Consider the following 25,350-nt stretch of genomic DNA (forward strand, 5'->3'; position numbering starts at 1 on the left):
TTTGAGTTGGGTTAAACACATCATATAACTATATCACAACTTAAAGCAAGAGTTTCTCTACATATACTTAGAAGTAGAATATTAAATCATAGTGTACATATAACTTTACTGGAACTTGTTATTTTACTCAGCAAAGTGATGTGCTAATTTATATTCTTATTTATTTTACCTAGTCTGGTCACTGTGAAATGATACCATGTTTTACTTTGCATTTTCCTGGTTACTAATGAGATTTTTCATATATTTATTCACCTTTGGGTTTCCACAACTTTGAATTGACTATTTGTATCCTAGCCTTTAAATTTCTATTGAAACAGTTGAATTTTCTTTTGTATTATGTTTCAGTGTTTCATTACAAACTTTGAGTTGGTGATGTTTCTTTTTTAAGTTGTTTTTATATTTTTAATCAATTTTTTGTTCTGACCTAGATCATGATAAACAGCTACTTATACTGCATTTGTTAACCACATTTATCACTCTTTACATATTTTAATAAATTCATATGATCTCTCAGTATTTTTATTTAGTTTTTATAAAACATTGAAATATGTTTAGTATGCTAATTGTAGCTTTTCTCTATATATATAAAATAATTAAGCATTTTAGTATTTAAATCTATTACTTCTATTCAGTAATAACATAGTATTAGCAACTTAATTATTTTGTTTGCTGGTTATTTCTTATATCTGTATAAATTCATTTCTCTCAATCAAGGTTGACCAAGATGTTGTCATTACCAACTCTTATGAAACAGCCATGCGAACAGCCCAAAACTTCCTTTCCATCTTCCTTAAAAAGTGAGTATAGTTAACATAGCCTGATTTTTATTTTCCCCAGTATATAGTTTATTTTACATTAAAGATTTATCCAATTTTCTGCCATAATCTGAATCTTGAATATGTCTCCTTGGCCCTTGATTTCCTGATCTTTAAAATGAGGTATTGGAATATTAGAAATCTAAAATTTTGTGAACTTGCTTATAGGTTGGACTCTAAAAGTTAGAGTACTAGATTGAAATTCTGTAATTTTTCTTCAGTAAATTTTGGTGCATTCTAATTGAATAGGAAAGTTTGTGGAGAGAGGTTACTCAGCCTTCATAAAAATTTATGGTAATCTCATAGAGATAAAAACACAGTGGTCATTTTAAAAAACATGTTATACTTGCCAGTAAGTAATGTTAATATTAGTCAATAAATGGAAAAAACGAAGTTTGAGAAATAATTTATTTTTATCTGTATTTTATTTCATGTATTCAATAACTTGTTATTAGATATAGAGAAGAGAAAACATGGCAAAATTTCAGTCACATTGGTGGACATGTCACCTAAATTCACAGCCTTTTTATTATTTATCTTTGAACAGATGTGGTAGTAAGCAAGGTGAAGAAGATTACAGACCACTATTTGAAAATTTTGTTCAAGACCTTCTTTCAACAGTCAATAAGCCTGAATGGCCAGCTGCTGAACTACTCCTTAGTTTGTTAGGGAGACTGTTGGTAAGAGTATAGCATTTAAAGATTATTAGATTACTAGAAGACAACATAATGAGGATGTACTCTGATTCACAGATGATGAATTCTTTAAAAATGTGTAAGGAAATACGACCATTGCATCTCTATTTTTGCATGTTCATAATTGTACACAATATTGTCAGTACCTTGTAGAAAACTGAAATGTTGTGACTTTTGGTGCTTTCATTTCATTACATAAGATAGCTGCTTTAAAAACATATTTTGGTTTGGAAGTCTTATATTATTAGTTAAAAGCATCTCAACACTGAGTCATAAGTTATTGTAGTTAATTCATTTCAAAGCATGAAATTAATGTGAACTCTTTGTCATCTTTAAGATTATTTCTAAAATCATGACTTTTTAGTCCTCGTGTAATACAGTAGAGAAATGCAAAGAAATATTGTGATTTCTGTTGTTTTTAAAGCTACATTTGGACTTGTGCAATACAAATTGTTACAAAGCTGTTGGGACCTTACTTTCTGTGAGCTCGAAAATATATGAATACTATTCTGGAACCAAGATTAAATGTTTCATAAGCATCAGAATTCCAACCTAAGAAATTCTTAGTAGTGTCACGTTTTGTTTTGTTTTTTACAGATAAACAGTTGAGCCTACATTTAAAGAAATTGGTTGTGTTCTTAGGGAGCTTTATTGTATAATTTTTCTGAAATGAATATGTTCAGATTCCAGAAACTCAGAAGGCAATCACTTTTATGGAACAATATCACAAAGAAAAAAAGTTTATATATCAGATAATGCAACATAGATTTGGAATTTATATGATAAATTGCTATTAAAATAATATTATAAATTGATTAAATTAAACCAAAATTTGCTTTATTTTGATTTTTAGGTTCATCAGTTCAGCAACAAGTCAACAGAAATGGCCTTAAGAGTGGCATCTCTTGATTACCTTGGAACTGTTGCTGCGCGACTAAGGAAAGATGCCGTTACAAGCAAAATGGATCAAGGGTCTATAGAACGAATTTTAAAACAGGTATTGAGATAAAGAGTTAAAATTATGGGGATAAATAATAAAGTACTTTTTTTAGGTATTATGTCAGTGTTGCATTTCATTTTGTAGATTCAAAATAGATCTATACTTCTAAAAGTGGACTTTTCAGAAGCCCCCCAGAGAAAGTTAATACCTTAGGGTAAATAATATTGTCTAACAGCAACATTTAAATGATTTACATATATCCTTAGTTTGCTTTCTTTTTACAACTATGAAGTTATATATTTGTGATCCTATTTTCTATTTGGTTTAACGTAAGTTTTTTGTAAATCTTTAGTTTACTAAGGTGATGATTTTTCTCACCTAATCAAATTGTTTTGTACCTTTGAATGTTGTATATTTTTTTATATTGAGGGAAGGTGAGGAGGGCTTCTTTTCATTTTGTTATATTAGGGAGAAAAACTTTTCTTGCTGCACTTTTTTTTTTTAAATATGGATGAGGTGGTAGTAATACTAAAAGTTAATTAAGAAAATTGGTAGGTAAAGGATCTCTAATCCTGCCATATACACTGCTTTCATTTTTTTCTTTTTTTGCTTTTTTTAATGTCTATAACCTTACCTATGCTGGCAATTAGAAATATCTCTAATTTTTTTTATTATACTTGTATTTTGAAATAATTTTAAACTTACAGAAAAGTTATGAGACTAGTACAAAGAGCTCCCATAAGCCTTTCACCCAAATTCCTTAATTGTTGAAAACTTTCATTTGCTCTATCATTCTTTTTCAAAATACACTTTTATGTATATCTGTATATGCATTTTTTTTTTCCTAAACTATTTGAGCAAATACGATGTCCCCATTACCACTGAATTTCAAAGTGTAATTCCCTAAACAGGTAGCACCAACATTTAATATCACTTGTTAAAATGCAAATTCTCAAAACTCTTCCTGGGCCTATTGAATCAGAAACTACAGCAATCTGTAGTTTTAACATACAAATGAATACTGAAGTTTGAGAACCACTACTTGGTAAATATTTTCCACAAACAAGAACTCTCACTTAATGATCCACAGTACAACTATCAAAAGCAAAACAGTACCTACTGTTAATACTACCATTTTTGTTCTTTTTAATAGGTTATAATTTGTTGCTATCATTATTTTAATGCTCAAGTTCTCCTTGGTTTGACCAGTGAGAGCTGCTTTGAGCCGGCTTTTGTATCTTTTTAATATGTTCCTAGCTTTCTTTGAGGACTTGCTTACTTTGTGGCACAATAAGATGTTTCAGACTCATTTTTTACTTTCCTTGCCTCAGCCCTGGAATCAGCCATTTCTCTAAGTCCTGCTGGTTCCTTTTACTGGAAAGTGGTGATTTAGAAGCCAAGATCTAGGTGCCAGGTGACTTTCATTATTTCTTAGAGTTACCTATAACCTCTTACTTGCCACACTTATCCATGTACGATAGATAGTACACTGTAAAACTAGAGAGTGAGGGTCATTTGTAATTATTTTTATGGCTCTGGACATATTTCCAAATTGCTTTTGGAAGTTTACAGTGCGCTAGTTTACAGCACTATGATGAATTTCTGAATGTATCCATTTCACCACTCTCCTAGAACCTGGGTTATTCTAATCTAAGATTTAACACATTGTTCTGGTAATTTTTATGTCAGCTACTTATGAGTTCCTTCAAAGATGACATGTAGTTCATAAAACTAAAAGTCAACCTCAGCTATCAATATATTTTTCAAAAATAGTATTCTTCTGTTTCTTCCTTTTAGTTGTTATTTTTTCATTTTTATCATTTGTCAGTTTTTTCCCTCAGATTTGTAACTATATCCCTCAGATAATAACTATATAATTTATTAAAGTACATTTGTAATTTTTTTGTTTGTATTCTGTTCATTTTATAGGTGTCAGGAGGTGAAGATGAAATCCAGCAATTGCAAAAAGCATTGCTTGATTACTTGGATGAAAATACTGAGACTGATCCCTCACTAGTGGTAGGATCCTTTGCTTCCTTTTTTGGAGATAACACATGTTTATTCAAATTGGGTCTGAAGGAAAATTGGGACATGTCATGAAGAGGAAAGTTGTTTAGAATATTGATTTTTGAAACAGGGATACTTGATAATCTAAACAGAAAAGAATGGTTATGGATTGATGTGTCTTATATAAAATTCTGGTACAGATATTACAATATACTAAAATTGTGTGACATGGAAAATACTTGGAAATCTTTCGATAGGAGACTAGGCTAGATCATTGGTCATCACAATGGTCATGGCCCAAATGGTACATGATATCATCTATTAGCATACAGAAAAACGACTGGAATTTTATATGAGCAATTATTTTTAATGTAATCCTTAATTAAATTTTTTGCATTAGTATAATAGGTTATATGTTAAAATTTATAAACTGTATTAGGGAACAGTACATATTTTAGGGTACTTTTAAAATGTTTTTTTTAACAGGTGGGAAATGCAGTCTAAAGAGATTGGAGATAACTAAACTATTCAGCCACCTCCTGCAGGTTTTCAATCTGTATTGAAAGGAATAGATTATAGATATGATTCAACATTAAAATATTTCAATAATTGGCTCTGTAGTTCTTAAGAAGTAAAGTGAGATTTTTTAAAAAAAACTAGCCTTCTACCTTCAGCTTTTTATTCATTTGTTCTAAACTTTTCTAGTTGACCCATCATCTGTCTAATTTTCCTGACTCATGTGATACTGACTTAATAGTCAGTAGTAGTAGTCTAGATTTAATACAATTGTGTTTATGAAATTATCTTTTGACATCATTTTAATGGGGCAAAGTAAAATAATAAGTTTTCTATCATTCAGATATTCTAAACATTCCAGCACTCTTAAAATCTGTCTTTATCTGATGGAAGTTGTTTTAAAGTAAACCTTAATATTTGTAAGTGGTTTAATTTTATCAGTGGGTTGGAAATTGTTACTAATTTCATCAAACTCAAATCTTAACTAATTTCTTTACAGTTTTCTCGGAAATTCTATATAGCCCAGTGGTTCCGTGACACAACTCTGGAAACAGAAAGAGCAATGAAATCACAAAAAGATGAAGAATCATCTGAAGGAACACATCACGCAAAGGAAGTTGAGACAACTGGTCAAATTATGCACCGAGCTGAAAACCGGAAAAAGTTTCTTAGAAGCATTATTAAAACCATGCCTTCCCAGTTCAGCACATTAAAGTAAGATCCAGAGAGAAAACATCTTTACTTTTTCAGTTATCTCTTTGAAATCTATTTACCTACGTTACAAAAAATTACAATTTAATGACTTTTTGTTGCAGGATGAACTCTGATACTGTGGACTATGAGGATGCTTGTTTGATTGTTCGATACTTGGCCTCTATGAGGCCGTTTGCCCAGAGCTTTGATATTTATTTGACACAGGTAAACTGGACCAGAATTCCTTATACAATGATACAGATTTTTCAAATTCTTGATATTTGTGGGTAGTGTATAATGTCTGTTCATTGTAGAGAATAGATATTTTAAAAGATCATAAAAGTACCATTTGCTTCTATGTTCCATGTTTGTTAAAATGCCTTTGTTCTGCATGCTTTTTACCAGAATATTCATTCTGGTTTTACAGATAAATGGATACATATCTGTGTGAATATATACACTTATGGTATATGAGATGTGATCACAAAATCTGGTGAATGTTTAAATTAAAAAAATGTTATTAGAGTAAAAGACACATTGCTATTAATCCTCCTCAAAATACTCCCCCTCACTTCAAACACACTGATTCCATCGTTCTTGCCACTTTCCGAAGCAGTTCTGAAAGTCCTCTTTCGTGAGAGTCTTTAGTGGCACAGTCGTGGCTACCTCGATGTCCTGAATCCATTCAAAACGTTTACCTTTTGTTGCCATTTTGACTTTGGGGAAGAGCTGCAAGTCTCATGGTGTCAGATCGAGTGATAAGGTGGATGAGGACACACCGTAATGTTTTTATTTGACAGAAATTGCTATACCAGAAGCGATGTGTGACATGGAGCATTGTCATGATGGAGGATGAAGTAAAGACATGAAAGAGGGCCAGCCGAGTGGTGCATTGGTTAAGAGCTGGCTTGGGATGCCAGAGGGCCCCGGTTCGGATCCCACATATGAGGGCCAGTGACACTGCCCTCTACAGCTAAGATGCTGGACAACAGCTCGACCTGGAGCTGGGCTGCTGTGAGTCGCCGGTGATGGTGTAGGCTGCAGCCCCTGCTACAGTGAGTTGCCGTGGGCTACCGTGTGTAGCCAGCAGCTGCTGTGAGCGGCCGTCTAGAAGCCGGCAACTGATCTGCCTTGCCCGGGAAGAGCGCAATGATGGTGCCAACTTGGGCCAGTGAAGCAACGTCCTTCACAACTAGACCGAAGAACAAAAGGACAGCAACTTGTCTGTTCCCCTTCCCCCAATTCCCCAGCGCTGTTCCCATCCCCGAATTCTCCAATTAAAAAAAAAAATCTTTAAAAAAAAAAAGACATGAAAGAGGACTTCCAGAACTGCTTCAGAAAGTGGCAAGAATGATGGGCTAAGTGTGTTCGAAGTGAGGGAAAGTATTTTGAGGGAGATTAATGGCAATGTGTCTTTTACTGTAATAAGTTTTTTTTTTTTACTTAAACATTCACCATATTGTTTGATCACACCTCTTAGAGTGATTGATGTTATAAAAACAAATTATTCATTTATCAGATGTTATTTAAATGATAATAAACATCCTTAATTAAAGTTACACACAACAAGGTTTTAGTGAGGCTACAGGTCCTTGTAAATGAAGCATAGCAATAAAAACCAGGTTTAATTGAGAATGCCAGGATAAAGGAAAGGCCCTAAAGTATAGAATGCCTTCCTTACCTTCAGGTTAAAGCTTTGGATCAGTAAGACAATGTCTTTTACTCATGTGTATAAAAATTAAAGGGAGGTAAATACAATATTTGTTTTCATATCTTTTGCTTGTTTTCATGCTATATTTTGTTAAATGTTAGGTGTTCTAAAATTTATGAAAATGTCAATGTTTGCTTGGCAGATCCTTCGAGTTCTTGGTGAAAATGCAATTGCCGTTCGAACAAAAGCCATGAAGTGTTTGTCTGAGGTTGTTGCTGTAGACCCCAGTATCCTAGCAAGGGTAAAGAGGAGCACAAATGATTCTTCTTACTTGAGCTTTCTATTCAAATTAAAATATTAGCTCTACTTAGTATAAATTACATTTTCTTTATTTTTCTTTAGCTTGATATGCAGCGAGGAGTTCATGGACGATTGATGGATAACTCCACTAGCGTCCGAGAAGCAGCAGTAGAATTACTAGGTCGATTTGTCCTTTGCCGACCTCAGCTTGCTGAGCAGTATTATGATATGCTGATTGAAAGAATATTGGTATGTTGGTTTTTCATTTTTATTACGATTCATGAATACAATTTTGTTTTTCTCATAGTATCACATCTTTTTCTTTAAATGTTATGATAGAAAAGTAAATACCAATTATATATTTATTTTGCCCAATGGATGAACTATAGTAACTTCTAAAGAAGGACATATTTCAAGAGGAGGGCTGCTCAATACTGTAAAACAAGTCATTGATGAAAATTGGATTCCTTTTTTCAGTTACTGTTTCCTTTTGATTATGTCATTTTACAAAGAATAAATCATAGGATTGCATGGCATAGTTCAATATTTTAAATAAGAATCTAGGGTAATTATGTATGTATGTATATAAACAGGAAGAATTATTTCAGTGAGAATTAAGTACAGAACTTTGGTATCTCGTAATATTTTTTAATCCTTTATGTGTATCTGCATGTTTCCTTAAAGCTGAATTATGACAAGCAAGTTAAACCAGAAAGTCATTTGTATCTTAAGAGCAAACTTAAATACTATTCTAAGATACTTAATTTTTTTGGATATCATTGATTTCTCTTGCTCTGAAGCATTTTCCTGGAATATGAAAGGAAAATTGGCATTACAAGATACCTGTGGAATCTGCACACCACGCCCTGCAGGCATATTGACTACTTCTGTAACAACAGAGATGCATTAGGCACATGACTAGGTATTCCCACAATGACAAGAATTTATCACCTCTAACCTGCTATCAAAATACTTTGTGATTGAGAGTTACAATACCAGCTTCAACTATCATAAAATCTTGATATCAACCAAGAAAGAGTGGAAGAATTTTGTTTTCCTTTTAGTGACTCAGTCTTTTGAAGAGTGAAGGGGAAAACCAACAGGATTTTCAAATCTATAATGAACTCTGACAGCATCTACCCTAGCAATATATCCTAAAATGTTTTCACAATTGCTAAAGTGCATTATGGAAATAATTTTGCACAATAAGTGTTTGATGCTTTTTATTTATTTTTAAGACTCTTTATGAAATTTGTGAAATTAAAGAAAAGTAGTACAATGATCATTCCTGTATCCACCACCATATTTCATCTGTATTTTTTTGCTAAATTATTTTAAATTCAATTACCAATGTTTTGCTACTTCTCCCATAGATATTTCACCTTAACTCTCCAAAAAATAGGAATACTGGCCTTGTAAACAAAAACTATTATCTCACTCAACCATATTAACACTCCCTAAATATCATCTAATAACCAGTTCATATTCGCATTCTTCAATTGTCCCAAAAATTGGGCAAAAAAATTCCTTTTCCAGCTTTTTTTTTAAAAAAATAGAATCAAACCAAAGATCATACTTTGCTTTGGTGGTCATGTTTTAAATTTACAGTATTCTCTTAACTCTTTTTTACACACTTCCCCCTCTGACATTGACCAATTAAAAAAGACCAGGTCAGTCTTGTTGTTTCCTCATTGTTTTGTTTAATTTATTTTGTTCCTTTGTTTCTTGTATTTCCTATAAACCATAAGATGGTGGCAATGGTTTGATTAGATTTAGTTAGACATTTTTGTTAAAAATGTTTTATATGCTGCTTAAATAGCAGACACTATTACAAAAGCTTTATGTTTGTTATCTCATTTAATTTTGGCAAGCTTATATACTCTAGTATTGTGTTCAGTGCTAACTAGTTAATATTTTTTCATGTATTGGGGATATTTTAAATATGGGGTATTTTTAAATATATTGGGTATTTTAAAAATATTGGGTATTTTTAAAATAGACACTATAATTAAATAACCCATATTTATGGTAACATCAATAAGAAAGCATATAAAAGGAAATGTATAGACCATGTTTACCGTGTTAATATATAATGAATATATTACTGCTTGTTGGTTTTAATTTTCTAATTTCATTTGATCAAATTTCATACACCTAGATATCTTGAATTTTTTGGCATTTAATAGTATCTTTCTATTCTTAGGATACTGGTATTAGCGTCAGGAAAAGGGTAATAAAGATTCTAAGAGACATCTGTATTGAACAACCAACATTTCCAAAAATTACAGAAATGTGTGTAAAAATGATTCGCAGAGTTAATGATGAAGAGGGCATTAAGGTAAGATGAAATGTTGACACTTTAAATTTATTTTTCATTAATGTTTTAAATAATTTAAATGTTTATTATATTAAATTTTGTTTATTTAAATATATATAAAACTTTACAAATGAAACAATATTTTTTATTATAAATTCAAGATAGACTTACTTTGATACATTTTTATTTCTAGATCTTGTATTAATTAATAAAATCCTATCATTCCCAACAAATTCAACAATTATAATATTAAATATCATTGTAGAGATTGCATTATATATAGGACATTTTTATCAAATTAAAGTTATTTTGATTTTCACATGGTATGTGCTTGGTTTTATACATTTGTTAACTCTTTGTTGAAAGTTTAAATACTTATTCTTGCAAAAGTAGTAAAAATATTTTTTAGTTTGATCAAAACCATTCGGGTATATACTATGCAGAACTCTAAGCTAGGCATAGTGACACCCATTTAAAATCTTAACCAAATTTTAAAAGATTATAATTTTGAGAAATTAATTGGTGACTTGAAAAAAAATTGAGGAATTTATACCAAAAATTGCCAATAATTTGTGTTTTGATTAGTTATTTATAGCTTTGTTTTAGGCTTTAATGAGAATTTGGGGTTGAGAATTTTGCCATGTTTGTTGTAGTTACTTAGTTCAAAATTTTTCTTTCCTCTAGAAATTAGTAAATGAAACATTCCAAAAACTCTGGTTTACTCCAACTCCACACAATGACAAAGAAGCAATGACAAGGAAAATTTTAAACATCACTGATGTGGTAAGGACTGGAACATAGGGTTGGTCCCTGTTGGTGCAAACCTAGTTGAGGTGTACCCCATTTTACAAAGGGAGAGAAAATGAGATATTTGGTTAACCTCGACATTTAGCACTACTTGCCTTACTTTATATTTCTGAGGATACTGAAAAGATACAAGTAAGATGAAATTGGTGTTTCTACATAGCCCCACTTTTTGGCATTTACTGACTTCAGCACCAATATTGAAATTCTTCAAATTCCTCCAGTGATTGAAAATTGAGAGGGAAAGGAGAAGTGGATGAAGTAGGTACAGCAGCCCAAGGATAGCAGCCTGAAATGAGATAGTAATTCCTATCTTTTTCAGAAAACATGAATTAACATTAGTTTCATGTTTAACTATATACATGAACTGTAAATTTTTTTACCCATGATACTTTTCATATTTTAAACATAAGAAATCTTGTTATCAATTACATGATTATCTGTTTCACTGATGTCTTTAAATCTGCTATCTAGAAGGAAAATATGAAGCAAACATTTCCATTTTTGTTTTAGACCTTTCAGATTTTTCTGAAAGCGCGTGATTCAAGTTATTGTTCAAAATGTAATTTCACATTTAATTTCAGTACATTGCACTAATTTCTTGAATGTATTCTAATATATTTTTACAATCAAGTTTTTTAACATTGGTTAAATTGCATAAAAAATTGGTTAAATTACCGGCTTACTGAAAAAATGGTTTACTTTAAAAATAAATTTTTTAATTTGAGACATTGAGACATTTATATATTTAAGGATAAAGCTTAGCAAAGGTATATTTTATTTAAATTAAGTGAATTTCTAATTTTGATAGTTTCACCATATTTTCCCCTTAGGTTGCAGCATGCAGAGATACTGGATATGACTGGTTTGAGCAACTCCTTCAAAATGTGAGTGTTATTTGGACTTCCGATAGCAAACAGCATGAAATTTAATAGAAGTTCTTTGTAGACTTATCTGATATAAAATAACTGTTTTTAAGTATTTGCTTTTTGGTAGGGAAACTTTATTTCAACTATTAGACTGAAAAATGTTTTAGTTAATATCTGAATTTAATCCATTATTTACTTGCTTGTTGTAAGTAAGTTTTCTAAATCAGTAATTGAAATTCTATCTTCCCTTTCTTCCAGATAATTATTTTTTCTTATCTCTTTAATCTACATGATAGACATGAGATTTATAAATATACAGACTGCATTAAATATTATTTACATTATTTGACATGTTATAAAATATATAGAATTTCCTATAGTAGTGCAGAATTAAACCATAATTCATGTTCTTTTAATATTTCATAAGTGGAAATGTTTATCTCCCTATGAATTTTTTATTTCAAAAGTTTTCAAATAGATAGAAATACCCATTACCCAACTTCAAAAATTACCATCATTCTTCCTGTTTTGTTTTATCTCTAGCCCTCCCTCATCTTTTTTTTTTTTACTTTTAAAGCAATTCCCATGCTTTATGTCATTTCACCTATAAATACTTTAGTATATGTCTCTAACAGAAATTACTTTTTGAAAAACCCAGAATATCATTATCATCTATATCAAAATAAATATTACTAAATTATTCCCTAATATCTGATACTTAGTTGGTGCTCACATTTCCCTGGTTGTCTCAAAAATGTATTTTTGTAGTTGGTTTGCAGTTGCTTTAGATGATATGGCTCTTAAGTCACATAACCTACAATTGTCAACCACTCATCCCCTCTTTTTTTTCATGTCCCTTATGTGTTTTTCTGTAAAATGTCCCATATTCTGGATTTCACAGATCTCTTCCTTCTGGTGTCATTTAAGTTGTTTCTCTATCCACCATTTTTTTGTGTATGTGTAAACTCGTAGATCTAGGGGCTTGATAACACTGAAGTTCAGTTTTGAGTGTAAGGGACAAGAATACTTCATAGATGATGCTGAATATTATTGCATCACATCAGGAGGCACATAATATTTGGTTGGCCCCGTTTACAGTAATCTCTGAGTTTAGGTATTATCAGCCTGTTGCATCTATTATTAAGTCTTTCGTGACTGGTTTTAAATGATTGTTACCTAGATTCATTATTTCCATTAGAAGGTATAAAATACTGATGCTTTTTCTAATTATTTGTTTCATATTAATTAGCTGGGATTCTTCTTTAAAAAGGAATTTTGTCCTGAGTATTTGTTAGTGTGACATATAATTTTTATAGGAAAGGCAGGGGAAATGTTTGATTCTTTTCCATTACTTATCAGTTTTCAGAATAATGAGTGTTTCTGTCATCCTCTAAAGGTGACTCATGAGTTTGTTAGTTTTTTAATGTCAGTATGAACTAATAGATTTTTATGTCTTTGATGTATTTTAATTTATTGCAGTGATAATTCTTTTTTAAGCTCAAATTGGTCCATCTTTGCCCAGTGTTAGCCCCCTCAAGTTGGTCTTGTATCCTTTTGATATAACCTCATTGCTCTTTTGTAACCTGATTACTTTCTGCTTCTACAAGATGCCCCAGACTCATCTTGTACATTTCCTGCCCTAAATCTGAAGTCAGCCATTTTTCCAAAAAGCCCTAATTCCCTTACGTAGAAATTAATCTCAGTGCTATGGATGTTCACTGCTAAGTGTTATCGTAGTTTTGGGTCTTTTTAGAGGATAGAGCTACAAAATACATATTTTTTTAGAAAGAGAAAAATAAGAGTTATATTGATACTTTTTATTCAAATTTAAGATTATAAGATTCTCTTTTGATGGTATTCTTTAGGCCAAAAATCTTGGTTCCTAAGGCAGTGAGCATAATTTTTTATTTGCTTTGCCGTACTATATTAACAATAAGATTATTGGATACAGCTTAAAATATTTTTGCATTTCTTTTTATCTATAACTCACTAAAGATACACCATTAGAAGTCCATTTTGAAATAACATTTTTCTGTTTGACTATGTCAATAGTTTACCATTTAGTTAGGTCCATTTGTTTCTGTTTAATTATTTTATTTTTAGCAATATTTTTAGTAATAAAACAGTACATAGTGATATTTTTAACAGCCAAATTTGTTTTATTGAGGTATAATATACATGTAAAAATACTCACTAATTTTAGGTATATAGTTTAATTTTAATAATTATATACAATAATGTAAACTGCAGCACAATCAAAATACAGAATATTACCCTAAAAGCTTCCTTGTGCCTCTGTAGTTTATCCTCTCCCCCTGACCCTACGAAACCACTAGTCTACTTTGTGTTGTTACTATAATGGTACCTTTTGTAGAATTTCATGTCAATGGAATCGTACAGCTTATAGTCTTTTGTGTTTGATTTTTTTAAATTAGCAGAATGTTGCTGGTATATTAACATTTTTATTGCTGAGAGGTATCAATAGTATCATGATTTCTTTGTTAATTCACAAATTTATGGACTTTGGAGTTGTTCTCAGTTTGGACTATTATGAATAATGCTGCTCTTGAGTATTTGTATGCAAGTTGTGTGGATGTTTGTTTTCATTTCTCCTGGATAAATTACTGGGAGTACCATTGCTGGGTCATGTGTGGTGAGTGAGAATCCTTCAAACTATTTTCCAAAATGGCTGAACCATTTTGCATTCCATCAGCCATGTTCCATTTGTTCCACATCCTCACCAGTCTTTGGTATTATCAGTCTTTTTAATTTGAACATATTCTGGTGTGTATAGTAGTATGTTGCTTTTTAAATTTTTTTTTCATTGTGAAATACACATTTTTTAAAATTATTTTCAGCTGTACAACACAGTGCAATAGTTAAACTTTTTAAAATTTTTTCAAGATGCCTTTTTAAACACCTTTATGATCTTTGCTTGTGTTACCCAATTACAGCATCTTAGACTCTTCATAAGTCATCTTATATTTCAGAATTTTACATAATATAATTAGCATCATTTCATTTCTAAATTAAATAATTAGCTCTATATTATAGAATCTTATAACCACCTTAGTTATATTTATGTCAGCCATTCCAAAAGGGACATTATAATTTCTAGAAGGCTGTAAACGATGTTTCATCTGATAATTACAATAAACGATTAAAAATTAAGTGTAGCTGTCAGAAATGTCATTATTTAGTATTAGTAAAAAGGTTCTAAGATAATATCCCTATGTAGTATTGGCAAGTTAGAAGCAGAAAGGAGATGACTAGGTTTATAATATCTGAGCAGTAGTAGTTTTATATTCTTTATACTTTTACTCTCTAGTCCTCTTTAGTTATCCATTCAATTTTTTTTCTCCCTATTCTATGCTTTCCGACTTTAGTTTCTGCCAGCAGTTTCATTTACCAATGACATTATTATGAACAGTCATTAGACTAACAGGATTTAATATAAGAAATAAAGCTCAAAAATATTTATATAAGTACATGTGACAGAGACATAACCACTCTTAGCAGTTACACATAAATTTTAAGAGAGACTAGAAAGGATATAGGGACTGGACTGCTGGAATTATTAGAATTTTTTGAGTCAAAAATAAGTAGCACACTTTCTATTTGCACATGAGCTCATATACACATATTCCATTCCATCCAATTTCAGCAATTTCTCATTTTTATTATTTATGTGTTAGGTTCGTTTCTTTTTTTTTTTTTTTTTTAAGAGTTTTATTGGGTAATTGGGGGGATGGGAACAGTACTGGGGAATTAGGGGAAGGGGAACAGACAAGTTGCTGTCGTTTTGTTCTTCAATCTAGTTGTGGAGGACACTGCTTCACTGGCCCAAGTTGGCACCATCATTGCGCTCTTCCCTGGCGAGGCAGATCAGTCGCCGGCTTCTGGACGGCCGCTCACTGCGGCTGCTGGCCGCTCACGCTGGCTGCTGGCTACACACGGTAGCCCATGGCAACCCACTGCCACAGGGACTGCAGCCTACGCCGTCGCCAGCGACTCAGGGCAGCCCAGCTCCAGGTTGAGCTGTTGTTCAGCATCTTAGCTGTAGAGGGCAGTGTCACTGGCCCTCATATGTGGGATCCGAACCGGTGCCCTCTGGCATCCCAAGCGAGTTCTTAGCCATCGCGCCACTCGGCCGGCCCAGGTTCGTTTCTTATAGATCACTGATTCCCAATTCATGGAATGTTGTTTCCTAGTCTATGGTATTTGTTACAGCAGCCCAACCTGACTAAGACAGACATTGATACCAAGAAGTGGTGTGCTGCTGAAACAAATACCTTAAAGTGTAGAAGCAGGTTTGGAATAGGGTAATCGGTAGAGTCTGGAAGACTTTTGAGGTGCATGCTGGAAAAAACTGCTAGTGCTGTGTGGAGACATTTAAGAGCAGTTCTGGTGAGGTCCAGAAAGAAAAGAGGAGAGCTATAGAGAAAGCTGTCTTTGTGGAGAATATATACGATCACATACAGAATGGTGGTAGAAATATGGACAGTAAAGGCCCTTATGATGAGGTCTCAGACAGAGATGAGGAGCATGCTATTGGGCAACAGAGAAAGGTCAGTCTTTATTAAAAAGTAGCAAAGAACTTGGCTGAATTGTGTTCTTGCTGTAATGTTTTGTGGAAGACAGAACTTCAAGCAGTGAAATTATGTATTTAGCTGAGATTTCTAAGCAAAAGGAGCAGCTTGGTTTCTCCTGAGTTTACAATCAGATACAGTTTGTTTCCTTCAACCAGTGAATGGGTTAAAATAAAAAACTAATATACCCTTACAATTTAATAGTACTACATATCATAAAGGAAAAAACTATTGAAATGTACAGCAACAAATGTGAATAATAAAAACATTTATGTAGAGTAAAAGAAGCCTTAACAGAAGGGTGCGTACACTGATTCCATTTATATGAAGTTCTAGGAGAGGTAAAACTAATCTATATTGAGGGGGAAAAGTCAGAAGTGTGGTTGCAAGGGTCCAGGGATTGACTTGGAAGGAACATGAGGGAACTTTTGGGGTAATGGTAATCTATCAATGGTTCTGACAGTAATTGAGATTACCTGTGATTTGTTAGAAATGCAAGTTCTAAGTCTTTACCCCAGACTTAATTAATCAGTAACTCTGAAAGTGGAGGCCATCGTTCTGTATTTTTACATTCTCTCCAAATGAGCTGATACAAGCTGAAGGTGGAGAACCACTATTCTATATCTTAGTTGGAGTTTTGAGTTATAATGGTGAATGCACTTAACAAAACTGAACAAGTGTACACTAAAGCTTTGTACATTTCATTTCATGTAAATTTTATCTCAAAAGGAAAAATGGGATATACTGATGTCTATAATTTACTTTGAAATACATCAGAAATAAGATGAATAAAGATGTATATGTATACATATTCATGCGCATACCTATATACATACACATATGCATGCATATCATAAGTGAAAAGCTGGTTTAACGTGTGTGTGTGTGTGTGTGTGTGTGTGTGTGTGTGTGATGTAACAGAAAGAAGAAGAAATAAGTAATCATTTCAGAGGACACAGGCCATTTTTTATAAGATTTAATACCCTTGAATGATAACTTCTAATAAACTAGGAATAAAATCTGATAGAGAGTAAACTGTAAAACTGAAAATGAAAATTATGCAAAATGGGAAAATGTTAGAAGAGATCTCATCAAAACCAAGAATAAAAAATATTCATCAAACAGCACAAGGTGATTGTAAAATGTATGGAAAAGCAAAGAATTGAAAATAATTGTCACTTCTGAAAATGCAGGAACAATGAGTTGCCTTACCAAAACAAACATTAGGACCTATTTTTAAAGATACAGTAAGAAGATTGTATATATTAAGTAGACCAATGGAACAGGATAGAAAGCCCAGAAATAATCTTCTACATATATAGGGTATAATTACTATAAAACAGAAATGGCGCTGCAGTTAATGGGGAAAAGATTTTCAGTAAAGGGGGCTGGGACAATTGGCTGTCCATAAGGAATTTTTTTAAAAAAATTGATTCCTACTTCAGTCAGTGCCATATATTGGGTTGTCGGAAAAGTCATGACGTATTTTTCTGGTTTTCGTTGCAAAAATGCATCATGACTTTTCAGACCACCCAATAGATTAAAAGACATCTTTAAAATTTTTAAAAGAAAATAATATGTAAATATATTTTTAACTTTTTTATAGGGAAGGATTTCTTAAACAAATGACAAAAGCCATTAACCTTAAAAGATTGACAAATTTCACTGCCTTGAAATGAAGAACATTTAGGAATCAAAAGACATCTTAAAGAGACTGAAAACAGGTCACAAACTGAGAAAAGATACTTGACACACATGTAACTGAGAAAGGATCATTTTAAGAAGATATAAAGAATTCCTCCTACAAACCAATATAAGTCAGGAGTCCCAGTAGAAAAATGGGTAAAAGTTATGAATAGGCATTTCATAAAAGAAATAGCACATATGTCCTATAAGGTGTTCAACCTCATTAGTAATATGGAAAATACAAATCAAGACCACATTTTACATCCATTTGGCAAAAATTGAGGAATCAGATGACAACAAATGATGGAGAAGAGATGGATTAAATAGTATCTCTCAAACACTGCTGCTAAGAAAATATTACAACCAATTTTTAAAAATAGCATTATTTCATCAAGTTGAACATTCATATGTCCTATGATCCAGCAGTTCCACTGCAGTGTATATACCCAATAAGATCTTGCATATGTGCACCAGAAGCCAAATGAAAGAATGCTCATTATACCACTAAAATTGTAGTTAACCTGCCTTCAGAAGATGGATGAATGAAGTACAGACAGACAATGACCTGTCATATAGTAAACAAATAAAATGCAGTTACATGCAACAGCTGCATTAGTTAGTGGCATAATGAGTCACTAAAGAAGATGTAGAAGACTACAGCCAGCATACCTTTTAGAAAGTTGAAACTCAAGCAAGACCATAAACAATATAGAGCTTAGACTATTTTTTAAAGCAAAGAAATGATAGAATTCCTCATAGTGGTACCTTGAAAGTAAAACAGGAAGATGGGATAAGGGAAAGGGGCACACTGGGAAATATAAATTATTGGAAATATTTTTGTTCTTGAGTTGGGTTCACAGTGTATCATTATATTTATAAGTAAATAAAGAGCACATAGCAGCACTGATGAACCAAAATTTATGGTTAATACTCTTCGGTATCCTCAATGTCTTGGAAAGAAAAAAGAAAAAACGGATGAGGGGATTTTTTTATACTCTTGCCTGAAAGAGACCAGGCTAGCAGGTAATTTTAATAGCTGCTTAAGGAATTAAGTTATAGAGCAGGAAGAGAATTTGCTGTTTAGAGATGAAATTAGGTAAATTGAAGTGTTCTGCTTTGATTTACTTCTTTAAGTTGGAGGCGCGTGGGGGGTGGAGAGGGGACAATGTATGTGTTGTGTTATTCTAATTGCTGTTAGTTTGTTTAATCATCCATGCATCTTGTAGTGAAAGTTTAAACATGTGATGTCCAGTACTAGCTACAAGCATTTTATTTCATTTGAATTTTTATTTAATTTTAATTTCTCAGTCATACTAGCCACATGTCAAGTGTCAAGTAGCTGCATGTGGCTCATGGCAACCACATTGGATAGCACAAATATAGAATATTTCCATCATTGCAAAAAGTTCTATTGGACAACATTGGAACCCTTCAAAGAAACCAAATACACATCCCAGCTTCTTTAATAGCCCCAGAATTGTATTAGCTAATCTTTATCAACAAAACAAATATATCTCAGATGACTTTACCGTTGACCTATGATTGCTTATGAAAGATTGGTTTGTTTTTTGGGGGGGAGGGGAATGTTCGCTATAATTAGACTGATCTCTTTTCCTTATCTCATTATTCATAGCACTTTTCTAACATTTATTAATAATTTGTTAAAGGATAACAGAAGTCTAGCCTTACATTTTATATTTGCAAAACTTAAGGTGCAATTCAGATATAATTACAATTATATAAAAGATGTAATTAACCCATAATATATTTTTTTGAGACATCAAAGGACTTGGTATAATGAGGAATGAAATTCTAATTCTTTAAAGTAATTCAGCTAGCATTGAGTGGTACTCTTAAAAGAAAGTCACCTTCCTCATTTCTCTCATATCCTACCTAAGTTCCTACATACAGCAATTTAAATACTTCATCCTAAAATTGTTTGAAAGTATTTATGAATTACTGGTTCATAAGTTATTTTAAAACATTTATTATATATTTTTGTTTATTTGCATTTTCAGTCTTAAATTGTTAATGACAAATTGGAAAGCTTATTACTTATGGGCACATTTAATGTGTTAGTATTATTATTGCCTGATGAATAATTATACTGGGATTTTTTTTTTTATATATACACATATATAGTTGTTGAAGTCCGAAGAGGATTCCTCATATAAACCTGTGAAGAAAGCTTGTACTCAACTTGTTGATAACCTAGTTGAGCACATTCTTAAATATGAGGAATCTCTAGCTGGTAAGACATTTTATATATTGGTCATTAAGTTGATTTTATAAGATATTTTAAGATACTTTGGGCACATTTATTATTTTTGCCTCTGGCTCTGCTTAGCCTAACAGTGAACTACTTTGAAATGAAATCTGTTTTTTATTTGATGTTGCAGCCTTGATTATATTGTTAAGATTGACTAAGATTATCTAGAGCAGTCTAATAAATGCATAGGCCTCATCTCGTCCGCATATCTTTCAGTACCATATAATTTTAGATGTCATATTGAACAGGAATAAAAGAAAGTCCAGGGGCTAATACGTACTTAGCTAATTGCACTCATCCAAAAACCGTTTGATATGTTTTAAATCCTATAAAATTTTCTCTCAAAATGAAATTGTTTTAACTATTATAAAAATGTTCTTAAAAGATTTTTAGTACATCCCTAATATTATTTATAATTGTTATATAAAATGTGCTTAATCTTGAGCTAGAAAGCTGTCACTATTTTTTAAATTAAATTCCTTAAATACTTAATATTTTATATTATCTGTCACATTATTTACCAGTGACAAGTCTGAAATTATTAATCAAAATATAAATAACTTAGAAAACTAGAAAAGTCATAATCAATATCTATTCTTAAAGTACACAAGCATAACATCACTTTCCATTGCCTGATGTGCATTAAGGAGGAACAATAGTCAGCCTCGGTCATTCTCCAGAATGCGGGGCCAGTCGCCTCTTACAGACGTATATTTATGGCACCTAAGGAAATGTTGATATCCTTTATATTTTTATGCAGTTTTTTTTCTTTAATGTTTTTTTCATTTTCCATTTGTACCTCTTTTTCTTTTTATCTCCTTGTCCTGTTTTCCCTATTTTCCCCTATCCCAGGTTTTAAGGGTGATACTGTTGTTACTTAATGTTAGAAAGTTGCTTATCTCCTCTAAAAACTAATTTGCCACCCAAGAACATTTTCCTCTCACCTGAACAGCATTTTATTTTCCTTTCTAATGTAGCACTGGCCCAGCTTCTTAATTTCTCCCTTCCATCTTGTAACTCTCCTACTACAGCAGCATCTTTTTCTCCCAGTGTCTTTAAACACAGTATCACCTCAGCTAAATTGGTTTTGTCCCCCTTTGCTAACTTCCTTTCCCATATTCACTTTCATCCATTTTTAGATATAACCAACACCATGTTTATCCTTAAAGTTTCAAACTTCCATTCTACTTTGTAACTTCAGTCCTACTCCCCTTAGTGTAAAACTTGCCTTCTATAGTGCAGCCTCTTTGTCCTTTATTCTTAATATATGTAATTTATATAATGAAGAAAAATGAAATGCAGGAAGTATAGTGTAAGAAATGCTAATCTGTTATATTGAGGCATGTACTGAATCTATTCAGGGGATAATATTGAGTAATTTAAATAATACTCTGTATAATTTCCACTGCCTTGTCATATTTTAGTGTCTTATTTCTTCTTTGTTTTTCCAGACTCTGACAATAAAGGTGTGAATTCTGGAAGATTGGTAGCTTGCATAACCACTTTGTTCTTATTCAGCAAAATAAGACCCCAGCTCATGGTTAAACATGCCATGACTATGCAACCATACCTTACCACTAAATGTAGTGTAAGTATAGCACTGTCCTATTTTTCTGTTTTATATAAACCATGTACTAAGTATTTTAAATTTAGAATTCACATTGTGTCATTCACATTTTTACTGACAGATGACAGTTATTTTCACTGACAGATCAACTATGTCATGTACTTTAAGTACATTTTCTAATATTTGTGGCAAGTTATCTACAAACATTATTTTCCTGATATATTAAAAATAAAGTTCAGACTCCATTTCTCTTTAAGATCCTTAAGCCAAACCCTCAGTATATCCTTAATGAAATATTGTAACTATTCTTAAGACCTCAAAGGTGAATGAGGCAGAGTTCCTGTTATTGAGAAATGCACTGTCTTTTAGATTCTGAATTTGCGTTTCATTTGTTATTTTTAGTATATTTTATTTTAAACATTTTATTTATTTGTATAATATACCAATATATTGAATATGGAAAATCGAGTATCATGTCAGAGATGTTAGGCTGTTAAGTTAATAGTATACATAGTATGGTTTCTTAAAATCAAATGTGAAAATTAAAATACTGCTCAAGTAAAATAATCCAGCATTTTATATGACAACATAGTGAGTTAAGTGGCTTATTACAGACATTAAATTTTAAAATACTTTAAAAACTTTAAAATGTAAATAGTTTTTCAATTACTATGTTCAGTGTTCTTAAGGAGCTAATTTTAACTATTTTGTCTACTAAATTTGTTTGCTGCTATGGTCAGGAAAGTGCCTGAGGAAAGTACCAGAAGATAAATATATAAAAACAACATATAGTACTTCTGAGACCCTAATTCTATCTTTAGGGCTTGTATTACATCCAGAAATACATTGATTAATATGTAATCTATGGCTAATAGTAATAGCTTATATTTATTGAGCATAATGCCAAGCACTGTGAAGAACTTTTGAGTGCATTATCTCATTTACTTTGTGAAGTAGTTGCAATTATTATCTCAGTTTTATAGATCTAATGTGCCCAATGTCATACAGCTAACTAGTCCCAAAGCTGGAATTCAATCCCATGCCTGTTTGCCTCTACAGTCTGGACTATAATGTAACTTGTATAAATAGTCCTCATTAGAACCAATATTTTTTGAAAGCAAGATTACTTTGAAAACATTTTTCATTTTTGTATATACATAAAATAATTTATACATATATATATATACACACAGATATCAAGTTTTATATAAATACAGTAATAGTCTCCATGTTTGCAGGGGATATATTTCAAGCCCCTACGGATGCTTGAAATCATAGATAGTACCAAACCCTATATATACTATGTTTTTTTCTATACACACATATCTTCTTACTTACAAGAAGCACTTTATGACTTCTCTTTGCATATCTGAATTGCCAGCATCATTACTCTTGTGCGTTGGGGCCATTATGAAGTAAAATAAGGGTTACTTGAGCACAAGCACTGCAATCTTGGAAGATTCAATTTGATTAACCAAGATGGTTTCTAAGTAACTAACGGGCAGGTAGCATATACATTCTGGATACACTGGACAAAGGAATGATTCATGTCCTGAGCAAGAGTGGAGCAGGACAGCGCAAGATTTCATCATGCTACTTAGAATGGCACCTATTTAAAACTTATGAATTGGTTATTTGTGGATTTTTCCATTTAATATTTTTGGATGGCAGTTGACCCCAGATAACTGAAACCGTGGAAAGAGAAACCACAGATAAGGGGGTCTACTGTCAGGCCACCTCATATATAATAGACAATTTTTTCGGTTTTTTTGTTTGTTTTTTTATATCTTACCGCATCTTTATTCCCCCTCATCTCACGATACGCAACCTCAGTATCCTTACATACTTTATCCTATTTTGGCGGGTATTTATATTGATTCCTGTTGATAGCCACTACAAATAATTTTTTTTAAATGTTAAAATGTTTTATTGACCTAAAAACAGTTGATAAAAGATTTAAAGTCATACTTAACTAGTTTGTAAGGCATTGTGACAAGCACTTTAAATGAGTTATCTATATCATTTTATCCTCACTTTGTGTACAAATAATTTCTTAATAAACATTCCTATTCATGTAGAGTTGACCCTTGAACAACACAGGTTTTAGCTGCACCGGTCCACTTTTATACAGATTTTTTTCAATAAATAAAATAGCCCTTAGTATCTGTGGGCTTTCCATACACGGATTCAACCAACCATGCATTGAAAACAGTGTTTTCTCATTCCCAACCATGGTTGGTTGAACTCACAGATGTGAAGGACCAGCTGTAGTTAATTTTTTGGAGAGCCAAAGTCTACATGCAGATTTTCGACTGCATAAGTATCAGTGCGTCTAACCCCCTGTGTTGTTCCAGGATCAACTGTGCTTTTAAACACTGGTTTTATTTGGGGGGGAGGGTATAGACTCTGAGGAATGGACTTGGTAAGTTGAGGAAATTTGTTTTGGTATTGGTTTTGGTTTTTGCTAGATCTTGCCAGATTGCTGGTGGACATCTTTTATAGCCTCTTTGGAAACCAGTACAGACACTGTCATTTTTGCATTCTTTGCTAGTCTAACAGTGTAAAGGAATGGCTTATTGTTGCTTCAGTTTCCCTCCCCTGATTTCTAGAAGGTTGATTTTTTTTTTTTTATGTTAGCCATTAGACTTGATTTTCTGTGATTTGACTATTCATATCATTTGCCCATTTTACCTTTTTTTTTAAAAAAGTACTCTGTAATCTAAATGTTTTAGATATTGGACCATCTTACATTCATTTCAAATATTTCTTCTTAGTATTATTTTCTGCTCTTTTCCATCATGATTTCCATCTTTTTAAAAATTTTTCTTCTAAATTTTAATATGTATCTCAACTTGATTTTTGCAGGCCAGTAACATTCAAAAACATGTTACTACATTGTTTTAAAAAGTAAAGTTTTAGCAGTGATTCTCAAATGAATTTATCTTCTATTTTTAAACCCACTTTATCTCATCCCCTATTGCTTAAAAGGGGTGCGAGTGAGAGGTGGCAGGGAAAAAAAGGATTTCTGTGTTACTTAGAAGTATTCATCTTTCCTATTTTTGTATTTAATCCTATGGGTATACTGAAAGAAAAGATGAATGTGAGGGTCGGAAAGTTTTTAACCAGTGAGATAATAAGCTCAAAGAGTCCAAAATAAGTGTTGATAACCTAAAAATAAGGAATGGTAGCTTGGCTAAATAAAAACATGTTTGACAACCTTTACCAAAAAACGATAGTAACTTTGGTTGCCTTTGGGTAGGGGAATTGGGCGACTAGAGAACAGAAGGGGGAAAGAGACTTTTTATTGTAAATCCTTTAATACCTTTTGATTTTTTTTAATGCTTTACCTGTTTTTTTAAATCTGCTTAGTTTTTAAGCAGTTTTAAAACTTGAAACAATTTTTTTGATTTTCATATAATATTTTAAATTTCAAAATAAAGAAGACTTATACCTATTTATGGGAGTCTACATTTTCATCTGTCTTAAAAAGAGTTTTTAGCACAGGGCTTCTCAACCTCAGCAGTATTGCCAGTTAGGGCCAGATTATTCTTTTTTTTTTTTTTTTAAGATTTTTATTGGTGAATTGGGGGTATGGGAACGGCAGCCCAGCTCCATGTTGAGCTGTTGTTCAG

General features: G+C 32.1%; 1 protein-coding gene across 2 annotated transcripts in view; it reads left to right on the top strand.

Moving 5' to 3' along the window:
• Window positions 1-25,350, top strand: part of NIPBL (NIPBL cohesin loading factor) — a 191,280-nt gene that overhangs the window by 146,943 nt on the left and 18,987 nt on the right. For both annotated transcript variants that reach the window (XM_019650739.1, XM_019650740.1), the window contains exons 22-34: window positions 715-797; window positions 1,363-1,495; window positions 2,364-2,507; window positions 4,380-4,469; window positions 5,473-5,687; window positions 5,789-5,891; window positions 7,520-7,618; window positions 7,720-7,866; window positions 9,821-9,955; window positions 10,619-10,717; window positions 11,572-11,625; window positions 20,025-20,133; window positions 21,603-21,739. In XM_019650739.1, the coding sequence (XP_019506284.1) occupies window positions 715-797; window positions 1,363-1,495; window positions 2,364-2,507; window positions 4,380-4,469; window positions 5,473-5,687; window positions 5,789-5,891; window positions 7,520-7,618; window positions 7,720-7,866; window positions 9,821-9,955; window positions 10,619-10,717; window positions 11,572-11,625; window positions 20,025-20,133; window positions 21,603-21,739 (1,548 nt within the window). The remainder of the gene's footprint in view (window positions 1-714; window positions 798-1,362; window positions 1,496-2,363; window positions 2,508-4,379; window positions 4,470-5,472; window positions 5,688-5,788; window positions 5,892-7,519; window positions 7,619-7,719; window positions 7,867-9,820; window positions 9,956-10,618; window positions 10,718-11,571; window positions 11,626-20,024; window positions 20,134-21,602; window positions 21,740-25,350) is intronic.

Source organism: Hipposideros armiger, unplaced genomic scaffold, assembly GCF_001890085.2.
Source record: "Hipposideros armiger isolate ML-2016 unplaced genomic scaffold, ASM189008v1 scaffold_146, whole genome shotgun sequence".
NCBI classification, from domain to species: Eukaryota; Metazoa; Chordata; class Mammalia; order Chiroptera; family Hipposideridae; genus Hipposideros; species Hipposideros armiger.